Source organism: Cololabis saira, chromosome 13 (genome assembly GCF_033807715.1).
Source record: "Cololabis saira isolate AMF1-May2022 chromosome 13, fColSai1.1, whole genome shotgun sequence".
In the NCBI taxonomy this organism is placed as follows: Eukaryota; Metazoa; Chordata; class Actinopteri; order Beloniformes; family Belonidae; genus Cololabis; species Cololabis saira.
Window position 1 is genome coordinate 13981600 of NC_084599.1, and position 20926 is coordinate 14002525.

The window sequence follows — 20926 nt, forward strand, 5'->3', positions numbered from 1 at the left end:
TCCTCAAGGCCCCTGCTCTGCATGTTTGAGATGCTCCCCTGCTTCAGCACACCATGATACAAGTAGTTGTGTCATCAACAGAGTTGTCTAGACCTTGATGACAAGCTAATGAGGACCATTAATAAAGAATCACCCTTTGACAATTTAGCACACATTAATTTATGGATTTTTCTTTTATCAGTGTGAATGAGAAAGTATAACAGCTGTTCTGCTCTTTCAGGGCCAAATTACACTCATGGATGCTCCTGTGTTCAAAGCCATACAGCCAGAGGTGAGAGTTGTTCTCAATTTTTTTATGGTTTTTATTTTATTTTTCTGTTTGTTTGATTGTTTTAGTTACTATAACTAGCACACCAGTAGTTTTGAAAAAAATGCTTTGTTTTAAGTATAGTTTTTTTAGGTACTGACTTACAGACGTTCACAAAACAAATCTTGGATGAAATAGCCATATAGAGCCAGGCAACAGTGCCATACTGAACAACAATCCTTTATTCTTTCCCTTTGAGTAATTAGAAAATCAACGTGTCAGAGTTCAAAAGGCTCTGGTAGTCGGAAAAGGTTTATTTATTTGCAATTCTATTTCATTTCAGTTGGTTTTGGACTGTTGGTTTTCACTTAGTTTTTTTTTTTTTGTAGTGTAGGAATGCTTTTATTAACAAACTCTAACAAACACGTTTTTATTGCTTAAAATGAGCACAAACACAAATCTGAGTCCAGGTCATCATTGAATGTTAGAAATAATACATTGATTTAGACACATTTAAAAACAAGACCTAAATGCATGTTTAAGGTTCATTTTCACTTACCGCATTCAAATCTAAGTAAACTTGTGGTATTGTTCATATTGACTCATTTGTACAAAGTCATTTCGGGGTGAAATACTATATCGGCAAAGGTATTTGGCCATATCTGTTAATAATTAAACTCTTGCTTCATACGTATACAATCTAGCAGAATATTACCTGCCTACCTGCATCGTATCAACTGTGAAGTTTGCTGGAGGAGGAGTAGTGGGTCTGGGGTTGGGTAGGTCCCCTATCTGCAGCGAAGGCCAGTCTGGATGCGCCAGCACACCAAGACATTTTGGTAATTGCTACGCTTCCAACTTTCTGGCAGCGGATTAGGGAAGGCCCTTTTTTTGAAACAACATGGCTGTACCCTAGTGCAAAAAGCACTATTGCACAAGAACTATTGATGAGTTTGGTGTGGAAGAACTTAACTGGGCCACACAAAAGCCTGACCTCAATACACGGAGCTCCTCTGGGATGAAATGGAGCAGAGATTGCAAGCCAGACTTTCTCGTCCAACATCATTCCCTGACCTCACAAATACTCAGAATGAATGGGCACAAAGTCCCACAGAAACGCTCCAAAACCTTGTAGAAAGCCTTCCAGGAAGAGTGGAAAATGTTACAGCTGCAAAGGAGGGACCAAAGCCATAATTGAATACAGCCAGTACAGCCAGTGGTGTGAAGGTCAGGTGTGTCGACTAGTTTTTTTTTTTCATATATTGTATCATTTAAACTCATTCTCAAATTACTTTTAGGTATATTTGCTCAAGTTGTTTAATGCTTCTAGTTTTCCTGATATAAATGAATATTGTTTGAATAAAATTTTTAATTGAAGATGGTATACAGGACTCAACAGTATTTTTATTTTTATTTTTTTTCTGCTTGCCTGGGGCCAGTGAACTGTTTCTGGACTCGTGGGATGTGAAAAATAAATGGAACCAAACCATCAGCCACCCTTGACACTGTGATGTTAACACTGTTCCAACTTTTTTCTCAAGCATGCGTTAACTCTTTATAAATACAGTGTAAATTCTCTATGAATATTCTCCTCTAGCCTGAACAAAAACCAGGCAAGCACCTGTGGCGGTGTCTGTTTTGGTAGCGTATGTCGCTAACTGCAGCTGCTAGCAACAGGAGGAAAATAAAACGGGTTGCTACCAACAGTGTTGTAACTGCCAGCTGAAAGATATACATTATAAAGGAACATTACAGAGTAAAATCAACTACTGGCTTGTTTATTAGATGGAAAGGAGTAAACCTTTTTTAAGATAAGATAAGATAATCCTTTATTATTCCCTCAATGGGGAAACTCCTGTGTTAGCAGCAGTACACTTAAAATGTATTCACACACACACACACACACACGCATGCGGGCGGGGAAGGGGGTAAAAATTAAAAAAAAGTAAAAGATATATATAATTAAAAAATATGGACAGTATATACACAATACAGGGATCAAATTAACACAAATCAAAGACGTTTTTAGAGAAAGTGGGATATGTTTGTAGCATATTGGCCATTTATATTAGCTGGGTTGGCAACCAGTGGGTGTCAGAAAAAATACCTATTTTATGCCTTTTTAATGAGCCTGAAATATGTAATTTAACTGTCACTAACAAATATTTGCACTCATTGCCATCCAACAATAGGCCTTAATTTAACTCCGGAATGTTACTTTAACTAAACACAACACAACACTTTGGCACTAAAAGATCCCAAATGCAGACTGAAAGCTATTTCACCATCGAAACATCAAATGTCAGGTTTTTGAATAGATGAAAGGGATGATTTATCACAGTCGCAGAGATCCAGCCAAGGTTTTACCATGATGTCATGCTGTTCTCTCAGTAGGGGAAGCAAGGACAAACACTGACCTGAGACGGCATTTCACAGTATATCGATGAGTGGAACAAAATGCAGATTGCTATCATGATTTACTTGTAACAGAGAGACCTAAGTGAAGTAATGAGATAGGAGAGAAAATGATCCAGCAGTGTATCAAATCCCCTTGAAGACATGAAATGCTAGAGTTTCAGGCAATGACACACTCTCCTCTGAGAGAAGGTCCACCGTATGTTTCTCATCTCCGTAGAAAAGGATTTATACTAAAGCAGAAGAGGGAGGCCAAACACACAGAGGTCCAAGAGGGGTTGACTACTCCCCCCGGTCGCCTCACCCCAACGCCACGCAACATTGATCCGTGTCATTTTGAGTTCTGTGGTCACAAAGTCTCTGAACAGTTGGTCTCCCAGTGCTCTACTTTCCCGTCCAGATGATCACGGTCACGCCAAAGAACACGCCTTTTCTTGCCACCGTGTCTGTTGGAGCATTGAGATCTGCTTTAATCTCATACTTCTTCCTCTTAGTGGGCTAATGGGGCGCTTCCTGACAGCAGGGATGGATAACCTGTGTTTAAGGTCAGCCACTGTGGCCTTTCTTAAAAGCAGTTTACAGACCAAAGCTCAGTGTAGTGTGGTATCCGACTCCTGTTATTGCATATGTGCACCTCCAAATGGGCACACACTCTGGCAGTGTCATGTTTTGATTGATTGTCATGCTGCAGCATTTGCTTTTTTGCGTTTGGACAATAGTTTGTTTGTTCAAAGAAATGGAAAAACAAAATGACTAGAGACTGAAGTAATTTCAGGCTTTTGTCTGTGTTTTTCTGTTTGATCTGTAGAATGACTTGAATCGGGAATGAAGAATGATACAGGGGGAATAGAGAAGAGGAGGCCTTTAGAAAGAAGCCAGTGGCCTGATATATTTTTATTTTCTTGAGAAGGCGATGAAGGCTGCAGTCTAGAGGGATGGACAGAGCAGAGCGTATGCTTTACAGAGTGACCCAGCAGGATGCTGCAGGCTGGCTGAGCGGACTGGAGTGACTGTCGGCGCTTTGACTGTGCTTTTGTCTGAGTACGCGCTAAGAAAAGAGACACTGCCATGACTGAACGGAACTCAGCTTGAGTTTCCACCACTGTCCATCTTCCCTGTCCTTTTTGCAGACACATAATGGGAAAAGCAGGCATGTGTGTGCATTTGTTCATGCGCGCCTGGCTGTTGCACAGGCGGAAAAGGAAAATATGAAATAACCTACTTGATTCTTGGAGTTGTGCAATAGTATTTTTATTGATATCCAGCCCATTTTTGCCTTTTTAACCTTTTAAAGGGTTTGTTAAATCAATTAAATCAAAATGTACACTTTTTGTAGCTAAAAGGAATACTCACTGGTAACCAAGAAGCAACTTTGTTCATACTTTACGGTCAACAGGCATATTAATCGTGATGATATTATTCCTTTTTCTTGTCTTGTTCCCTTGAGATAAGAGAATTGGGGGGGAGGAAAAGGATGTGCTTGTTTCCATCATGTGACATTAGGTAGGTAGTTTAATATATGTGAGGGAGTAGACCTTCACTCAGAAGCTATATCTGCCTTACAGTATATCTTGCATTGCTAAACTCTTGACATGCCCAGATGTTCGGAGAGCCTCTAGTTGATATTTTAAGTTTTTGCACAGCAACAAACAATTAGTTTGACAAAAGGTTGCGTCAGACACTTCCACAGTAGATTTAGTACAGAATAACCCAATTAGTGTCATGGTATTATATCCAAAAAGGCAAAACAATCAATCTTCTAGTTTTGAGTTATTCTTTTTGTTTGAGCCATCCTTCCAAGACTGCTTTTTACTCCCAGAATCATTGCGGTCGCTACTTGACATAACTGAAATAATAGAAAAACAAACTGACTCGCCCCATTGGGTGATTTTTGGGTTTGGTCTTTCATTTTCTTTCTTGTCTGTCTCCATAAACACATCATAACTATCTCCATATAGCAATCTGAGAGTGTATCTCAGAGAAATGCGTAATCAGATCTTCTAGCATGTGCTGGCAAATTTGCCCCAGACTAGATTGAGGATGTTATTAACTCAAATGTTCCAATACTGACATGAAGCAGATGTATGGAGAGGAGCCTGTAAAGTCCTGCCAAACATTCCAAATTAGGATGAAATGATAACTGCCTGACTGTCGCAATCACAGTAAAGAGATGCATGTGAACTGTAGATGAGTACATTAAAAAAAAAAAAAAAACTGTTTTGGATATGGTACAAAGGTTGGCCCTTCAAACAGGAAGAATAACTCACTTCAAACATCTGTCCAGAAAACCTTGTACCTATAATCTTGGAAAAAATATTGCTAACTGTACAGGCTGCTAATTCTCTTCTCCATTGAAAGGAATTTGAGAAACTTGCACCTTAAGATTAACAAATCAAAAATAAAACGATCATACTTGAAGACACCACAGGGGGCAAATGTACAATACAAACACGTCAGATTTGTCTGATGGGTGAGGCGACGGCCATCACACGAGACGGAACTGTTAATATCTTTATAAAAAAAACTCTGCTTTTCAAAACTAAGCAATGCATTGCTCACATGTTGTGGAGCGTATATTTGATGGAATTGCAGGAAGATATTTTTTTTCCCCTTGATTTCTGCAGAGAAAATGTATGTTTAACCGAGAAGCTATAGATAATCTGTTGTTATAGTCATTGGCTCTTAGATTTCAAAGATAAATGCCGTGGAAATGACAAGAGAGATTGCAGAAAGGAGAGCAGGAATGGGTGCAAGGACGCTTTTGAGGGTAATCTCTTCCTCCCATCTAAAATCACAAAGGAATTATTATGGTATTGGTCAGCTCATTTTACATTCACCAAATTTATTTAGCTTCTCAATATACTCTGATATGTTACTTTTTAATAAAAGACACCAAAGGTACCACCAGTGTAAAGGAATAGTGATGAAATAAAAGAATAATGGAGGGCTTTTTAGCCCTCCATCTCTGTTTTTCCACTTTTGTTACCAGGCATGCAGCTGATGATCTGCAGCTGGATGTTTATGAAATGGTGTCTGAGAGAAAAAGAGCAAGTGAGTGATGCTGAGGGGCTTGAGGGGGAAAAGGGCTGCCTTTTGTTTTTAACACAGAGTCATGACAACGGCCAAGTGAATCACTTGAGCGGTTTTGGCTGGCAAGCTTTGCCGAAGTCATCAGGAAACGCCAATCACATAACATTTTAAGTTCCCTGCAAGGCTGAGCACCCGGGGTAGAAATCCCTCTTACAGTGCTGCAGGTCATGTGCGGGTCATGGAGATAACGACTTAGTCCTGAACACAGCTTTCTTTTTAATTTTATATATTTATTTTTTCTGACCCAGTATTCTGAGTCTCGTAGTTGAAACTGAATAACTTCTTTCAAAAGGTTGTATAAAGCTTCATGTAGATCCGCATATTCTGCACATTTGATGATCATTTTTTTATGCGTAGATTGTGCAATATGTTTGGCAGCCTTCACTTGAAGTAGTTGTCTGAATGACATTATCAGTTTCTCACATCATTGCTTTAGTTCACAGAGATTGTATCTCTCCTTAGGTCACACCACAGGATTAAAATCAGATTTAAGTCTGGTCTGGGACTGTGTCATTGAAACACTTGGATTCTTTTTCTTATTTTCTTTCTTTTTTCAGCCATTGATCTGGAGGTTTTATGCTACACTTGGAATCATTGCTCTGTGAGATGACTAATTTCTTCCAAGCCATAACTGTCTGACAGTTGGTGTCACATTTGGCTACAGCATGCGTTCGGTATGCAGAGGGGTTCTTGAGTCCACTTAATGGCGGCAAAGTGCCCGGGGCCTGTGGCTGCAAAACAAGCCCAAAGAATCCCTTCTCGACCCCTGTGCTTGACAGTTTGTATGAGGTGTGTTTGTGCTGATGTGTTGTTTGGTTTTCACCAAATGTGTGCTATTCACTGTGGCCAAAATCCAGAAGTCTTGTGGTTTGCTCAAGTGCAACTTTGCAAACCTAAGTGTTGCTGCAATCTTCTTTATAAAGAGAAGAGGCTTTTTTCCTACATGAGATCTATGTTGAACTCTCTCTGCTGATGCAGTTTTAACTCAAGGAAATGGGTGTACAGGTAATAGCTGAAGAAGTAGTTGCAGCAGCACAACCATGGGATAATTGTGCCAGTAGCTGAACATATCAGAGCCGGGGCGAGGCATATGACCGGGCCCTTTGCAGCCCGGAGCCTCTCGTCATTCATCCCCGGGGATGAAGCGCTGCTAACAACGTCAGGTTCATCTCCCACAGGAGGAGGATTAGGGCGAACAAAATATGCGTCTAGCTTGGGCAATTTGGCTTTTTCTTGCTCCCTTTTTTTTCTTTTTCTTTGCGTTTCATCGCTCACTTTTGTGTTTATAACTCCAGCTCATGTTTCGGCTGTAGGATTGCTGTGCTCTATTGACAAGTGATCGATGATGATGTTGATAGACGGCTGCTGATGACGAACGATTTTACCCAAAATACATTTGAAGATTCACTTGCAATTTTTGTTTTAATGTTAACTGTGAGTTTGAAAATCTCAGCACAACATGTTATATAATGCTTTATACCTAATATGAACCAAGTGGTAGCACAAAAAAAAAGAAAATCTTCTGCAGGCGGGGCCTGCTGCCTCAGGGGCGGGCCCCATTGGGCCCCGGGCAGGGGGAGTACTGCCCCCCCTGAAACCCCGTCCCTAAATTGTGCCCAGGGATTAAAAAAATAATAAAAATTTTAGGGCTGCAGCTATCGAATATTTTAGTAATCGAGTATTCTACTTAAAATTCCATCGATTAATCCAGTAATCGGATAAAACGTATATTGGTTTAGTTAAAGAGCAATTATAAATATACATAAGATGTTAGATGTTAATTGACATCAAGACTAAATTATATAATACAGTAGGTTCATGGCTGTTCATTTAAAAACCCTGAACTTACACCAGTTGAAAAAATTCACTGATTCACTCAAAAAACTAAGGATCTTACCAAGAAATGTTCTTATTTCTAACCTAAAAATGCCATTACACCTGATATCAGACATAACTTAAAATGTTAGGTGTTTTCCCACGTGTTTCAATTGAACTTTCATTTGTGTCAAGCAAATTTTAAGTTCTAGTTAAGTTTTAAGTTAGAGTTTTGGCAGTGTTCAAAATAAAATTATGAGACCTGCTGTATTGGAGCACATTAGGCACAAGCGCTGCTTGTTTTATCCATGAATGACTATAGAGATAAAATGAAATGAAAACTACCTAGCTTTATTACGTTTTTATTTTTCTGACATTTTCTGCCTTTTCTTTTAGTTAAAACTGTAGCGGGAACAGAGGTTTATATACTGGGTAAAGGCTGATTTTACAGCCTTTACAACAGCGTTACAACAACGCAGTATGGTGCGCGTCGCTGCGTACCCTACGCCGTAGCACAGCCCCGCCAGCTGGACCGCCGCTCTCCGCCCTCGCCGGAGAGCGGCGTAGACTCTGCGTCGATTTAACGCGGAACATTTAGAGGGGGAACATTAGGAGAACGGACCAGAAGAATAAAGCGTGGATTAAAAATAAAAGTTAAGCACTGAACTACATGTGTCTCCCGTCTGGGCCATTGCAGACTGCCTGAGCATGGCATGTTACAAAACAAACATATCCGCCGCCTCTTTCTCCCCCCTTTAACGTGCGCAGCGTCAGCATGTTGTGTCGCATTAAATGTGGTCCGGGCGTAATACGAGGATTGGGCTGGTGAAATTAAACGAAAAAAATAAATAAATAAATAAATAAATTCATTAATTAATTCATTAAACGATTCCTCGAGGCAGAGAAAATTCCTCGATCATTTCTTGTAATCGAATTACTCGAATTATTCGAGGAATTGTTTCAGCCCTAAAAAATTTGCCTTCTTGCAATAATGCTGATAAAAGCCTTGACGAAGTCTGTTAACAAAACATTTTATCACACTAAATCAGTCCTGGGCATTGCTCCCTCTACCAGCCCCAGGAGGCCCCACACTGAGCTCAGGTCTCCTCTTAACCTGAGGAGTGAGCAGGCCACTTCTTTTCACCAGACAGGGTGGGGCTTCTCCGGCCGGACGTAGCGCGTGGAAGGATCGTGTTATTCCGGCCAGATCCTCCCCACCCCCTCCGGCTGGGCAGAGGGGGCAGTGTGTGGCCCAGGACTGTGTAGATGTTTTTGTGAGGGTAGCTCACATTAGCTACCCAAGGGAACACGGGGAGAACATGCAAACTCCACACAGAAAAGGCGTTTTGCCAAGCCCACCCAGGGTGTCGGTGCTGAAGTCATGGGGGAACTTAACACACACTCAGCACCCACAGAGTCCCCTGAAAGCCAAGTAAAAAGGCAAATGGGGAGACTAAACTGCAGGTCCAGATGGTTTCAGAAGAAATCCCAGATCTACTGAAACTTGGATCATCTCTCAAGTCTTATTACTGGTAATCTTTATTTATTCAGTCCAGATAGTCACCTAATTGTTTAAACATATTATACAGAGGTTTTTCCATCTTCAACGGTTGATACGGGCCAATGACGGCACTGATGGTCGTCTCATGGCTTGTGGTGCAGTTTTTAGGCTAAAATGAAAACTGTATGTGTGAACAAGAACCCAACCAACTACACAACTATATATTTGTAATCTGGTGTGCACCAAGGGAGCACCGTGGGTGTACACCTAAACATGTGAAAATGAAATAAAATTATATAATACACTGACTTTTGTAAATCCACCCCCTATTCACATCTAAGATGAGGTGATTGCTCCCACACCAGGCCACAAAACGGTCCTCCAGTTCTATGTACTCAGTTTCTTGTCCACCACCAAAACACTCCATAACTGCAGAGTCATCTGAGTAATTCTGCAGATGACTAAACCCCGACTTGTACTGGAAGTCTGAGGAGTACAGACGTATGTATGTATGTGTGCTTGCATATATAATATATATAATTAGAGACACACACAGAGATGGGGTTTTGTAAAGAATGTTGCATTGGTTGCGAAACATAATGACAACACTTCATATATTCTCTTGATTAACAGCACGTGGTTACCACTTTATTCTTACATAATTCTTACATTAAAATTGATAAATAATGTTGTGTTCTTGGTCTGAGGTTGAATTGTTTAAATCCCAGCAAAGGACAGAATTTATTGTAGTGATGTGGATACATAAAACTTTAGAATTGTTATGTAGAACCAGAGACTGACCTTGTCTGCCATGGTACAGTAAGAAACAAAACGCACGTACTAAAAAGTACACAAGGGCATGTATTCCTGGAAAATCAATTCTTTCCATGATTTGCAGCGAACAGTAGTGGTAACTCCTACTTACTCCAAGGTGTCTGCCAAGGCTGTTGTTTTTTGTCAGTCAGCAAAATGTCTTTTTTTTTTTTAAATTCGCTCTTCTTTCATTTTAACTTAATTTTTATTTTCCTTTGTTCTTTTCCTGTTTATCTCGACCAGAAAATGGCATGCAAATGTATAGATCAGTGGCTCTATAAATCCGATGGTTGTATATCCAGACAATCATTCTAAACGTTTTTGGTTTCACTGAGTCTTGAAGCACTTCTCTTCAAACACACTCTGTTGGCTTTTTTTCCCCCCATTGCAGTCTTTCCTGCCATTCTCAATAAATCATACAACTACAATATCCTCTCTTCTTGTGGTAAACTTTATTTCTCAGGGTCACTACTTCCTCTCCTCATCTTGGTTGTTTTCTTTTATGGTCAATATTATTATTATGTTTATCAGAACTTCCCGTCTTGGCCTTTTGCCTTTTAAATAATGTTCACTGGAATCCCAACACAAGGTTTCCTACTTAGTGTCGACAGTACAAACTTAAGGCATCCCTGTGATAGTTCACATGAGCTCATTGCACTCCGCGGTATTAAAAACAGCCTTTTTTTTCTCCCTCACTTATTCTTTCACTCATAAAGCATTCTTACACTCTTAGAGGAGAGTCTGTACTTTGAAACAGTAGTTGATTCAATATGCACCGGTTTTTTTGTTTTTGTTTTTAATACTTGAGGGCTCTCATTTTCCATCTTTTGGCATTTATGAGTCATTGAATCTTGTTTGGCACCTAAATGTTCATCCAGAGATGGCATCAGTTTTCTTTGACGGCTCTCCTGTTAATTATTCTTCCCCAGCAGTGTCGCTGGAGCCAGTTTCTCTTTACCCCACGGGGTCGTAACAAAATAAAAGGTTCCAAAGAATGCAGCCAAACCAGCATGTGGAAATGACAGCCTGTATGTGGTTTAGCGGAGCAAGTTTCTTTTTTTTCTTTCTGTGCCTTGCTTAATGCAGCATTTAAAAACATTCTCCTCTAAGGCTCTCTCCAAACACTCAACGTTTTCAGTTTATTTTTCTTTTAATATTGCCCACGGTTTGTAAGGTGTGAAAGAGGCTATAAAAGAACAACAAAATAAAGGACATTAAATCTTTATACGGTAGTTTGTAAAGAAGCTGTGGTTAAATACATGACTGCAACTGGATTTTTGGAAAAACAACGGTGTTTAATGGTTCATGTTAAAGCTGAGTTGGATGGTCTGGGTGGCCCAGTGAGGAAGTTTCGTTGTTGAAATGCTGCAGTCTAGACAAAGAGGGACAACTAACAACTGTCTGCCCATCTCCTGTTGGGTGTAGAGTCTACTTGGGTGGCAAAGTTGAAGGCCGAGCTGTCAAGAATAAAAGCACATTGTCTTCCTAACTGAGGAAAGTCATTGTTTACAGGATCAACTGTTGTGTTGAGTGAAAGGAGGACGGGATGACTAACGTAAAGGTAGAATGGAGGTACTTTGAAAAGAGCAAATGTCTAAAAAAAACAAATTGTCATTCAGTATTGGGTATTATGCTCCTTAGTCTTGTATCCTCATCCATTCTTGGAGAACACCATCTCGCCCACGCTTGAACGTCTGCGTTTAACATCTGTATTTGATATGTTGAGTCTTTGCCTCAGAGACTCGCCACTGAAAGAACAACCTCTCTCTGCAAGTGGACGTCCTGACGTAATCCAGCCCAGGGAGCCGTGAGATTTCTTCCAGTGTTTCTTCCAGACGGTCACACTGCCTCATAAGAGCTATTGTGTGGAGGAGCTGTGGCCTGATTCAGCTCTTCTCATTATTGCACAAGTCAGTCGGGCTGGCAGAGCTTAGAAGGAGGGCTTACACAACATTTTTCCTACTTTGTGTCAGTGTCCCTGGCCTGTGGACGTCTTGCAGGGGCCAGAGGAGAGAACGGGTTCCCCTTGCGCTTTCTGTGTGGTCCTTATCCTTTACCTCGTGGCTGAGGAGAGCAGAGGAAAGCTGCCGAATGCCTGACCGAGTCCTAGCTGAGTCCAGTCTGGTGCTCAGAATGAAATGGTTCCAAAATACCACTCTTTGTTGTGATAAGGTTTACTGAAGCAGCAGGTTCTGCTTTTTTGTATGACTTTGTAATCTAACATCACATATCAGTCACGGTGTCTAAAATTGATGTGGTCTTTTCACTGCTGTCTTATAGTAAGATGAGAAGCATCAGTGGCTGTAAAAGTTAGCATTTAGAAAACTTTTATTTTGTCTAGACAAGAATCCTATATGGAGTTCCCCAAGGTTCCAACCTGAGACCTTTTCTGTTTCACATTTACATGATCCCACTGGCACAGATTAAAAATAAACAACAAAATAAACTACCATAGGGCCGCTCGGTGGGTTAAGCAAGCGGCTCATATACTGAGGCTACGGTCTTCCTGCAGTGGTCACAGGTTTGAATCCCGGCCTGCGCACCTTTGCTGCATGTCATCCCCATTCTTTCTCTCTACCCCCTTCCTGTCTGCAACTTGAAAAAAGGGCCACAAAAAAATCTTTAAAAAACTACCATAGCTATGCCGATGACGCACAGATATACAGTATATATTACAATGCCCTGTACAGGCTCTTGGTAAATGCAGTGAGGACATTAACAACTGGATGTGGATTGTATTTGGAGCCAAAAAGAAACGATTACCGTACAGGTCACCACAGAGCTTAAGTCTTTACACCTAAAAATTACCAACCAGGCCAGAAATCAGTGTGTAGTGATGGACTCTCACCTACATGTGGAAAAACACATTAAAGCAATAACAAAGTCAGTCTACTAAAACCTTAAGAGTAGGCTTGATTATTGTAACAGCTTCTTTACATGTTTACCTAAAAAGTCAGTTAGGCAACTGCAGCTCATCCAGAACTCTGCTGCTCCAGTCCTCACTAAAAGCCCTTTTCCACTAGTCCCGCTTCCAAAAAAGGGATGTAGACGGGCTGTTTTACTCTCAGCCGCTCGCGGCTCCAGCTGATTTCTCATCAGCGCCGACATGAACAAAGCGGTTGCGCAATCGAGTACGTCACAGCAGCTTCACCCCAACCTGCTCACTTCTCACCTGGCTGTGGAAAAACAAACGGGGACAAAACGGGTAGAGGCGTGACGAGCCGAGTCGGGCCGAGTAAGGACTAGTGGAAAAGGGCTATAAGACCAAAAAGTAGACCACATCAGTCCAGCTCTGAGGTCTTTAGACTGCCTCTCCATCAGGGGATGGACTTTAAAGTTCTCATGCTGGTCTATGAAGCTCTGAATGGTCCAGGACCAGAATACACCTCCCTGTGACCTCCTCACCCAGCATGAACCTTCCAGACCCCTCAGGTCATCTGGATCTGGTTTTTTATCAGTTCCCAGAGTCAGAACCAGACATGGAGAAGCTCCGTTCAGCTTCTATCCTCCAGATGTCTGGACAAACTCCCAGAAAGCCTCAGATCAGCTCAAACACTCAGTGTATTTAAATCCAGGTTGAAGACTAACCTGTTCTCAGCTGGATTTGAGTAAAGCTCTAAACCTGCACTGTTGATTTTAAACTTGTTTAGAAACTTGATCATATTTTAACTAATAATTTTCATCTATTCTTTTTTTGTTTACATTTTTTTTTTTGAATCATGCTTTCCATGTATTTTTTTTATATCTTTGTAAAATTAGAGACGCTCTTATTTCTTTCTTTTTTGGTTAAATTTTAAATCATGCTTTTTATTTATGTTTTAATGTCTGTAAAGCACTTTGAATCACCTTGTTGTTGAATGGGCTATAGAATTAAACTTGCCTTGTCGTTGGTAGAGTGTGATATTTGATAACAAAGCTGCACTGTTGAATGTTCTGGCATTTTCTTTGGGTTACATTGTAGGCTATCCTGCATTAAAAACTTTGAATCGCTCATTTTGAATCGTTCGTGTTGAAATCTAATCGTTTAATCCTATGCATATTACATAATTTCATCTACGTCTCATTTACCCCCTGTCCAGAGTCAGTCTGCAGCATGTGGATGATTTCTGAAAGGACAAGTCTTAGTGGAAAATATTTGAATCTTTAGTGACCGAGGACAAATGAGTTCCTGCATAATTTACAGGCATTCATTCATCTCTGAACCTTTTACTTGTTTTCATCACCTTTTGTTCTTCCACTTCATCTTCTTTTCTAGCCAATCATATCCTGACCTGTTCTCTACCCTTTTTCCATTTCCAACAGAGTGACGACGAACCAGACTGCAAAATACATTAGTAAAATGTGTGCGTGTATACAAAATGTCTTGGCTCGGTGCATAATCTCAGTTTCCCCTGATTGTTTATATATTTACAGGAGCTGTCAAGCTGTGGCTGGAACAAGAAGGAGAAGCACAGCTCTGCTCCAAATGTTGTTGCCTTCACCCGCAGGTTCAACCAGGTGAGACACATGCATTGTTTGCACCTTCTGCTCATGCAGCACTATTGTTCTAAGTTGATCAGTCTGTACAGTTATTAATAAAGTTGCACATTTATGAACCTTAGCAACTGAGGTATAAAGAGACGATGGTTCCTCTCTCTGCATTGGCCTCTGCCTCCATTCTTCATGTGCCAAATCAACATATTACCTATCCTCAAAGTAATTGTTTGACTTGCCATGACGGTTCATCAGGAAATCCTGATCTTTCTCTATATTTCTGTTTTTGATATATTTATTAATATAAAAGATATAAATTCATTCAAGTAATCCCTGGGTGAAATGGGTCAAGGGGAAGCCACCTTTTTTTTTTCTTTAGCTGCTCGCTGTTTATACATTCATGGATCTATTGATGTGCATGTGTAGGTGTTTTGCATGCTCCTTCCACTGTGCCATGACATAATCAACAGGAAGTTGTGGGTAATGATTCAAGGGGGCAGAAATGCCCTTTAATTCACTTCCAGTGTTTTTGCCAATCCCCTCTAAGATCTACGTTATTGCCCTCCAGTATAAATATGAGATGATCTAACAGGAATGTGTTGCTGTGGAAACTTCTCTGTGTATAACAGATCCCAAACTGTGATTCAAGATGTTTGCTGCACTCATATAGCTGCTGCGAGCCAAGGAAAATGAGCTTTTTGGATATAAAGACTTTGCTTGCAGAGAGTCCCAGAAAGCCCCTTCACTTGTCTTGAAGCCATATTCTTCTTCCCTTTTAGTTATTTTTTTTGCTTCCACAATGATTAAACAGTCAATGAAATAGAGAATAAATGTCCAGTCTATTTAACACATTATGATGAATTTCTTTTATTAACTTTTGCATAACCAAGTCAGTGACTTTTATTGTTTTAATTCAGAAACAAGATGGATGATCGGTATAATCCAATGAAAATTTAGTGTCACAGTTGATGGGTAAATGCACTCAATCAACTTAAATTTGAATTTTTACTTCTAAAAATCCTCCATCAAAAATGTCATCTTTGTAACTTCAGGAAATCAACTCATTCTTTTCCCTCTGAACCCTGGCTACAGTTTCTCGTTTCAACAGATATCTCTGTCTTTGTTGTTCTTTTATTAGTACAATGTAATACTTTCCTTGGTGGTACTGTAGGCATTGAAAATATCACAACATATTTTCGACATAAAACATGTGTGTTACCGATCAAAAACCAGCTATGTCCATGGCCAGAGCTGGATTTTCAAAAGTGTCGTGAACTTTTGTTCCACTGACTCAAAGGCTGTCTCCCGTCTAAGAGATAGTGTTTAGCTGCTCCCTGAAGAATGATGGTGGAAATGTAACCACAGTGTTATTAGCCAACAACCATGTTAATCAGGATCTCTTTGAACTACTTAGTGTGTTCATTATTTAAAATGGAAGTGCATTTAGCCGGTAATGTCTCATTCCAGCCAATTACACATAACAGACCAACACTTGACAGACTGCCCAACTTGGTGAAAAGCAACCTGCTTCACCACATCTCTGTGATCTTCAGTTACCTGGTAGAATTACATTCTTTGATATTTCTGAAAGCTACATCTCTTAGTAGTGGAGTGCCCTGGTAGGCCTGCAGATAACTTTAACCAATTACAGTGATGGACAGTGAAAACAGCAGTTTTGGAACATTTCCGCCTTTGCGTCCGCTTGTAGCGTACTGAACACAGTATGCAATGTTTTATACATTTTTTTGCCATTATAGCTAATCGTGTGCTTATTATAAGGAATTTTAAAAGCTTCTGTTGCCATGTATTTGTGTCTTGCTGCCGTTTTATTTATTTCAATTCAAACTGAGTAAAACCAACAGTTCAACTTTCTTAAATGTAAAGACTCAGCAGGCAATGATATAATCTAATGAAGTATATTTGCATTAAAAATATTTGGATAAAATATCAACAAAAAGCTAAATTAATTAATTTTGACTACACAGTCATGCAACTAAAAAATGGATTACCTTGACTGCACTGACATCAGGACATCAGGGATACGCAGCATCTGTTAGCTGCCAGATTTTAACTTGCATTCCTTCCTGCATGTCATTAAATTCCTTGATCTGCAACTCTCACCTTGTGGTTGGATCTGTTTTCCTCCGCTTGTTTATGATTATTGAAATGCAGAGGCCTTGTAACTCCATCTGGGAGACTTTGATAAGGTCATAAACAAATTGCTCCAAGTCATCACCTTTTCTTTAGGATATAATATACAGGATCTGTAAAAACATTGTTATATCTGGAAGTTTGTCTTATTCAGGTGCACTTATCCGTTGATGGAATGTATCTACTGTATGGGAAACATCGCTGTCACGAGTGATCTCATTGCGGTGCGCTTTTGGAGATGCATGAAGTACATTGAAACATGCTCCTGAATGAACTCCATAGTGATTTTTGGAGAGGCGCTGTGTCCAGGTTGACCTCAGATATCAAGTTAGACCGCAAAGGAAACTAAAAATGAAGCTGCAGTATGTTTTTCTTCAAGATGAGAATCACCGTTTTCTGGTGTGGGAAAGCCCCTGTGATGTTCAGTGGAGCCTTAAGGTCGGAGTAACGGAGTGCAAACTGCCTTTTCACACACGGTTCCTACCCCAACACAGGAGATTAAGCCAAAAGCCTACTAACTTGCTCCTTCTGTACAGTCTACTTTAGGTGAATTGTTAAAAATAAAAAACACCTGTCTCTCATTTTTTTGTGGATACAGATTGAACCTAGTTTGACGTGTGTATCCTGTTTATAAAAGAAGACTGTGGGAGTGTGAAGAATAGCAAGTAGCGGGGCCGTTTCCAGGAAAGAAAACTAGGCAGTGACGGATAGGTTAGGTTTTGTATGCATTAGGTGGTGTGAAAGGGTTTGAGAAGCTGCTGCAAACAGACGCTCTTCTGATTTATGCACTTGCAGACGGAAAATACTATCTAGTCCATTATTGGTTGGAGTGTTCTCCACTAAGGCAAAGTGAATTAATCAAAGAGAGGGATGCGGGGCAAAAAGGACGATGGAAGAGGTTGTGGCATGTTGGTCACAAGAGGACAAGGAGATGGTCAGATGGCGTGTCTTATCAGAACACAATGTGCAGACAGCTGTGGTTCAAAAACCCTTAGAAGCTGACTTACATCCCCATTACCTCCTCTCTTCTTTAGCTGTTGTTCTTTTCCCTCTTTCCATTCCCTCCATCCCAAGAGCTTAAACACTGATTTATTCACTGACTTGCCTGAATGTTTGTGTAATCAGAAATTTGTCTTTCCAGCAACGTCTCTTAAGAGACACATTTCTGACATCACTTGCAGCCTGGCCAAGTTGTCTAAACACACACAGACACATGCACAGTGTGCACACACACACACATGTGAATTCACCGTCCTTCTCTCATTTCTCATTTTGCACATTTTTGTGCATCGACCAGCAGAAATTCCCAACTGAGGGTCTTGTTTTTCCTCAAGGGCTAATTTCTAATTGACTGTAATGGAGCTTATCTGCTAACGGTCGCAAACCAGATTACTTTGCTGTCATGGTTTTCAGCTACTCTTGGCTCTTGAGTCAAAATTTCACCTCGGCTTAGTCCAAGTTCCTGTTTTTGATATACTTTGAGATATTCATTGTGCGTTGGATAACAGAATGTATGACTGTTTCTTACGCCTGCTTTTTTTTGTTTTTTTTTTGCAAGTTTGTGGTTTTATTTGTATTATTGTTTTTTGTTTTGATGCTTATAACATTGAGTATTTTTCTTTTTTTCTAGACAAGTTTCTGGGTGGTACGAGAAATCCTTCATGCACAAACGTTGAAGATCAGAGCTGAGGTGCTGAGTCTGTACATTCGCACTGCTAAGGTACATGTCAGCTTCCAGTACAACACAATCTTTCCATTTTCAGTAAAGGTTTGCAGAGTAAACTCAACTAAATGTGCGTTTGATGTCGTCTTTACTTTTTATAGAAATTGTGTGACATTAACAACCTCCATGCAGTCATGGCTGTGGTGTCGTCGTTACAAAGTGCTCCCATTTTCCGGCTTACCAAAACATGGGCGGTAAGTATATTTGCCCTACTTTGAGTGTACATGTGTTTTACTAGTAGAGTGCAGTAATTACACTAAAATTTCATGAACACCAATTTCCACAACTTTAAACACATTCAAAACGGCTATTAAAAGCTAGCGTAAATGATCTAAGTAAGTGGAAGATTTAAAAAAAAAAATGATATTCAGCAAAAACACTGAATTAACACAATTTTATGGGATGATGAGCAATCGTATTCCAGCACAGGAACTTTTCTTCTTTGGCACTGACTTTCTTAGGGGTTGACACTGTATCCAGTGTTGCACATTTGTTCCTCAGTAAAATATTGAGCTGCATATCATGTGTCTTTGCATTTTTTTTCTGGATACAGACTTGATGTGCAGAGTGGACTTGTTCCGTTTTAACGAACATGCAAGAGGCTACCGACCTGCATCAGTATTGTAGATGAAGATACAGAGCTCACATGATGATATTATGATGCTCTGACAGAATAGACATTTTTGTAATTGGGTATCACAAAATGAATCAATTTGGTTATTTCAAAACTATCATTCAATACAAAAGGTGTTTCTGTTTTATGGTGCATCTTTTGTTTTCTAGTGTTGGTGTAGTTGTGCTGCCCCTCTGGCTCTTTCCATACATTTTGCAGCAAATCATTTATTAGGTTAAACGGTCCTCAAACTACCACTACACTAGTTGTAGCTAAATCAAGATAGGCAAAGTTACATTTCCCTTCTAATCCCTTCTAGTGTATGTGTATTCTTGCTACCTCTGATGCGTTTGTGTCTTGCCCTCCTTCTTTTCCCTCCCTACTTCATCTTCCTTCTCACCTCATAGTTGTTGAGTCGAAAGGATAAGGCAACGTTTGATCGGCTCGACTACCTGATGTCCAAAGAAGACAACTATAAACGTCTGAGAGACTTCATCAGCAGCCAGAGCATGGTCTCTTGTATACCATACCTTGGTAAGAGAGAGAAATCTATTTCATAATCAAAGACCACTGCAGTGTGTGAGTGATCTATGAAGTCTGTGCCAAGATGCTTAAAACTGATCTACAAAACTTAACGGGGTGTTGGCAGGTTTACATGTTTACTTCTCCGTCAAGCATCTGTGTCTAGTGTGTGTGTGTGTGTGTGTGTGTGTGTGTGATCATTACCCTATGGATTGTTCAGTGTGTCAGTCAGTCATGTTAAATCTTCCTTTATATTCATCCTTATTTTTCAGCAAGCAGCTTGTTTCAATTGTTGCTTTTCCTCTCTCTTTTTTTTCCTTGTACCCCATCCTTCATTATCTTGACTTCTTATTTTCCCTGGCTTCCATGAACGAAGACAAGTGTGTGCTGAACATAAATTGGCTGTTTATTGGGAAACATCTCAAAGCCCCATATTTTGGGGAAAAAACACATGAATCGTTTTGAAAGAGGGGAAAAAAGTCTTCTTCTCTCAATGCTTGAGCCTTTCTTTTCTTTAGCTCCACAGTATGATGTCACTCAAGAATCCTTTACGAGTTGTGCAATGAAAATGCCCAGGTCTGTGGTTTTACTGGTGTACAGTTTGTTCTCATTTTGACTCAATGGTTGAAAGAATTTGAGTTTTACTGCCCCAAGATTTTTTTTTTCTTTTACCATGAGGTTTGGCACAAACAAACACGCACAGATACAAATACCACTACAGTCTTTACAGAAACTCTGTCTTTACAGAAACTCTGTCACTCTGTCAGTCTTTACAGATATATAATGAGTATATATATATATATATATATATATATATATATATCCCCTCATTTCTTTCACCCAGAGCTCCTGTCTAGGTGTCAATCCTGGGCTTTACAGAAACCTTTAACTGACCGTTGTTCCTCCCACGCTCGGTCACGGAAGGCAGGTAATGACAGACTTCAAGACAAATGCCATCTCCGAGCTGTGAAATGGCACACCTTTGCTTAACTGCACATCCTCTTCGTGTGGGCAGCAGTAAAACCTTTCCATTTGCTAAGCCTTCTGAATGATGTGCGACTTGCTGGTTTGAGTTAAGATGGGGTTTTTCGTGCAGCAATGCCTGAGTGGGATGGTGTTCCCTCATGAGATGAACTTCTCAGTTTGATGTATGTTCATGTGTGCGGTGTGACCATCTGGGTGTTGTGAGGGTTGAAATGATCCAAGTTGGCACAGAAGAGGAAAAAAGCCACTCTTGCACTGGAGGATTTCCTTTAATCATAAATGCAGCTTATCCCTCAAACCAGAGCGCTTGTTCCAGAGCATCACTCCTCAAATACGTGTTGGGTTTGTGCGTAAAGGTTACATAGGGGGAGATTTTCTTGTGTTTGTGTAGTTGTTGGTGATTAGCAAACAAAATATATAAATTTGGGTTTAAGCCTAAATTAAAGCCCACAGCAGGTTTTTGAATGATCAAAGTTTTTTTTTTTTGTTTTTGTTTTGTCCCCCGTAGCTGTCTAAAAATACTACAAAAGGTTTTGACTCCCTAGAAATATTTTTTGCATACTTGTTTCTGTCTTTGCT

At 40.1% G+C, this 20926-nt stretch overlaps 1 protein-coding gene across 7 annotated transcripts in view; it reads left to right on the forward strand.

The window, feature by feature from the left end:
• ralgps2 (Ral GEF with PH domain and SH3 binding motif 2) overlaps window positions 1-20926 on the forward strand; it is a 76923-nt gene that overhangs the window by 27350 nt on the left and 28647 nt on the right. For all 7 annotated transcript variants that reach the window (XM_061737853.1, XM_061737849.1, XM_061737850.1 and 4 more), the window contains exons 5-9: window positions 221-271; window positions 14295-14378; window positions 18136-18225; window positions 18330-18422; window positions 19249-19375. In XM_061737853.1, the coding sequence (XP_061593837.1) occupies window positions 221-271; window positions 14295-14378; window positions 18136-18225; window positions 18330-18422; window positions 19249-19375 (445 nt within the window). The remainder of the gene's footprint in view (window positions 1-220; window positions 272-14294; window positions 14379-18135; window positions 18226-18329; window positions 18423-19248; window positions 19376-20926) is intronic.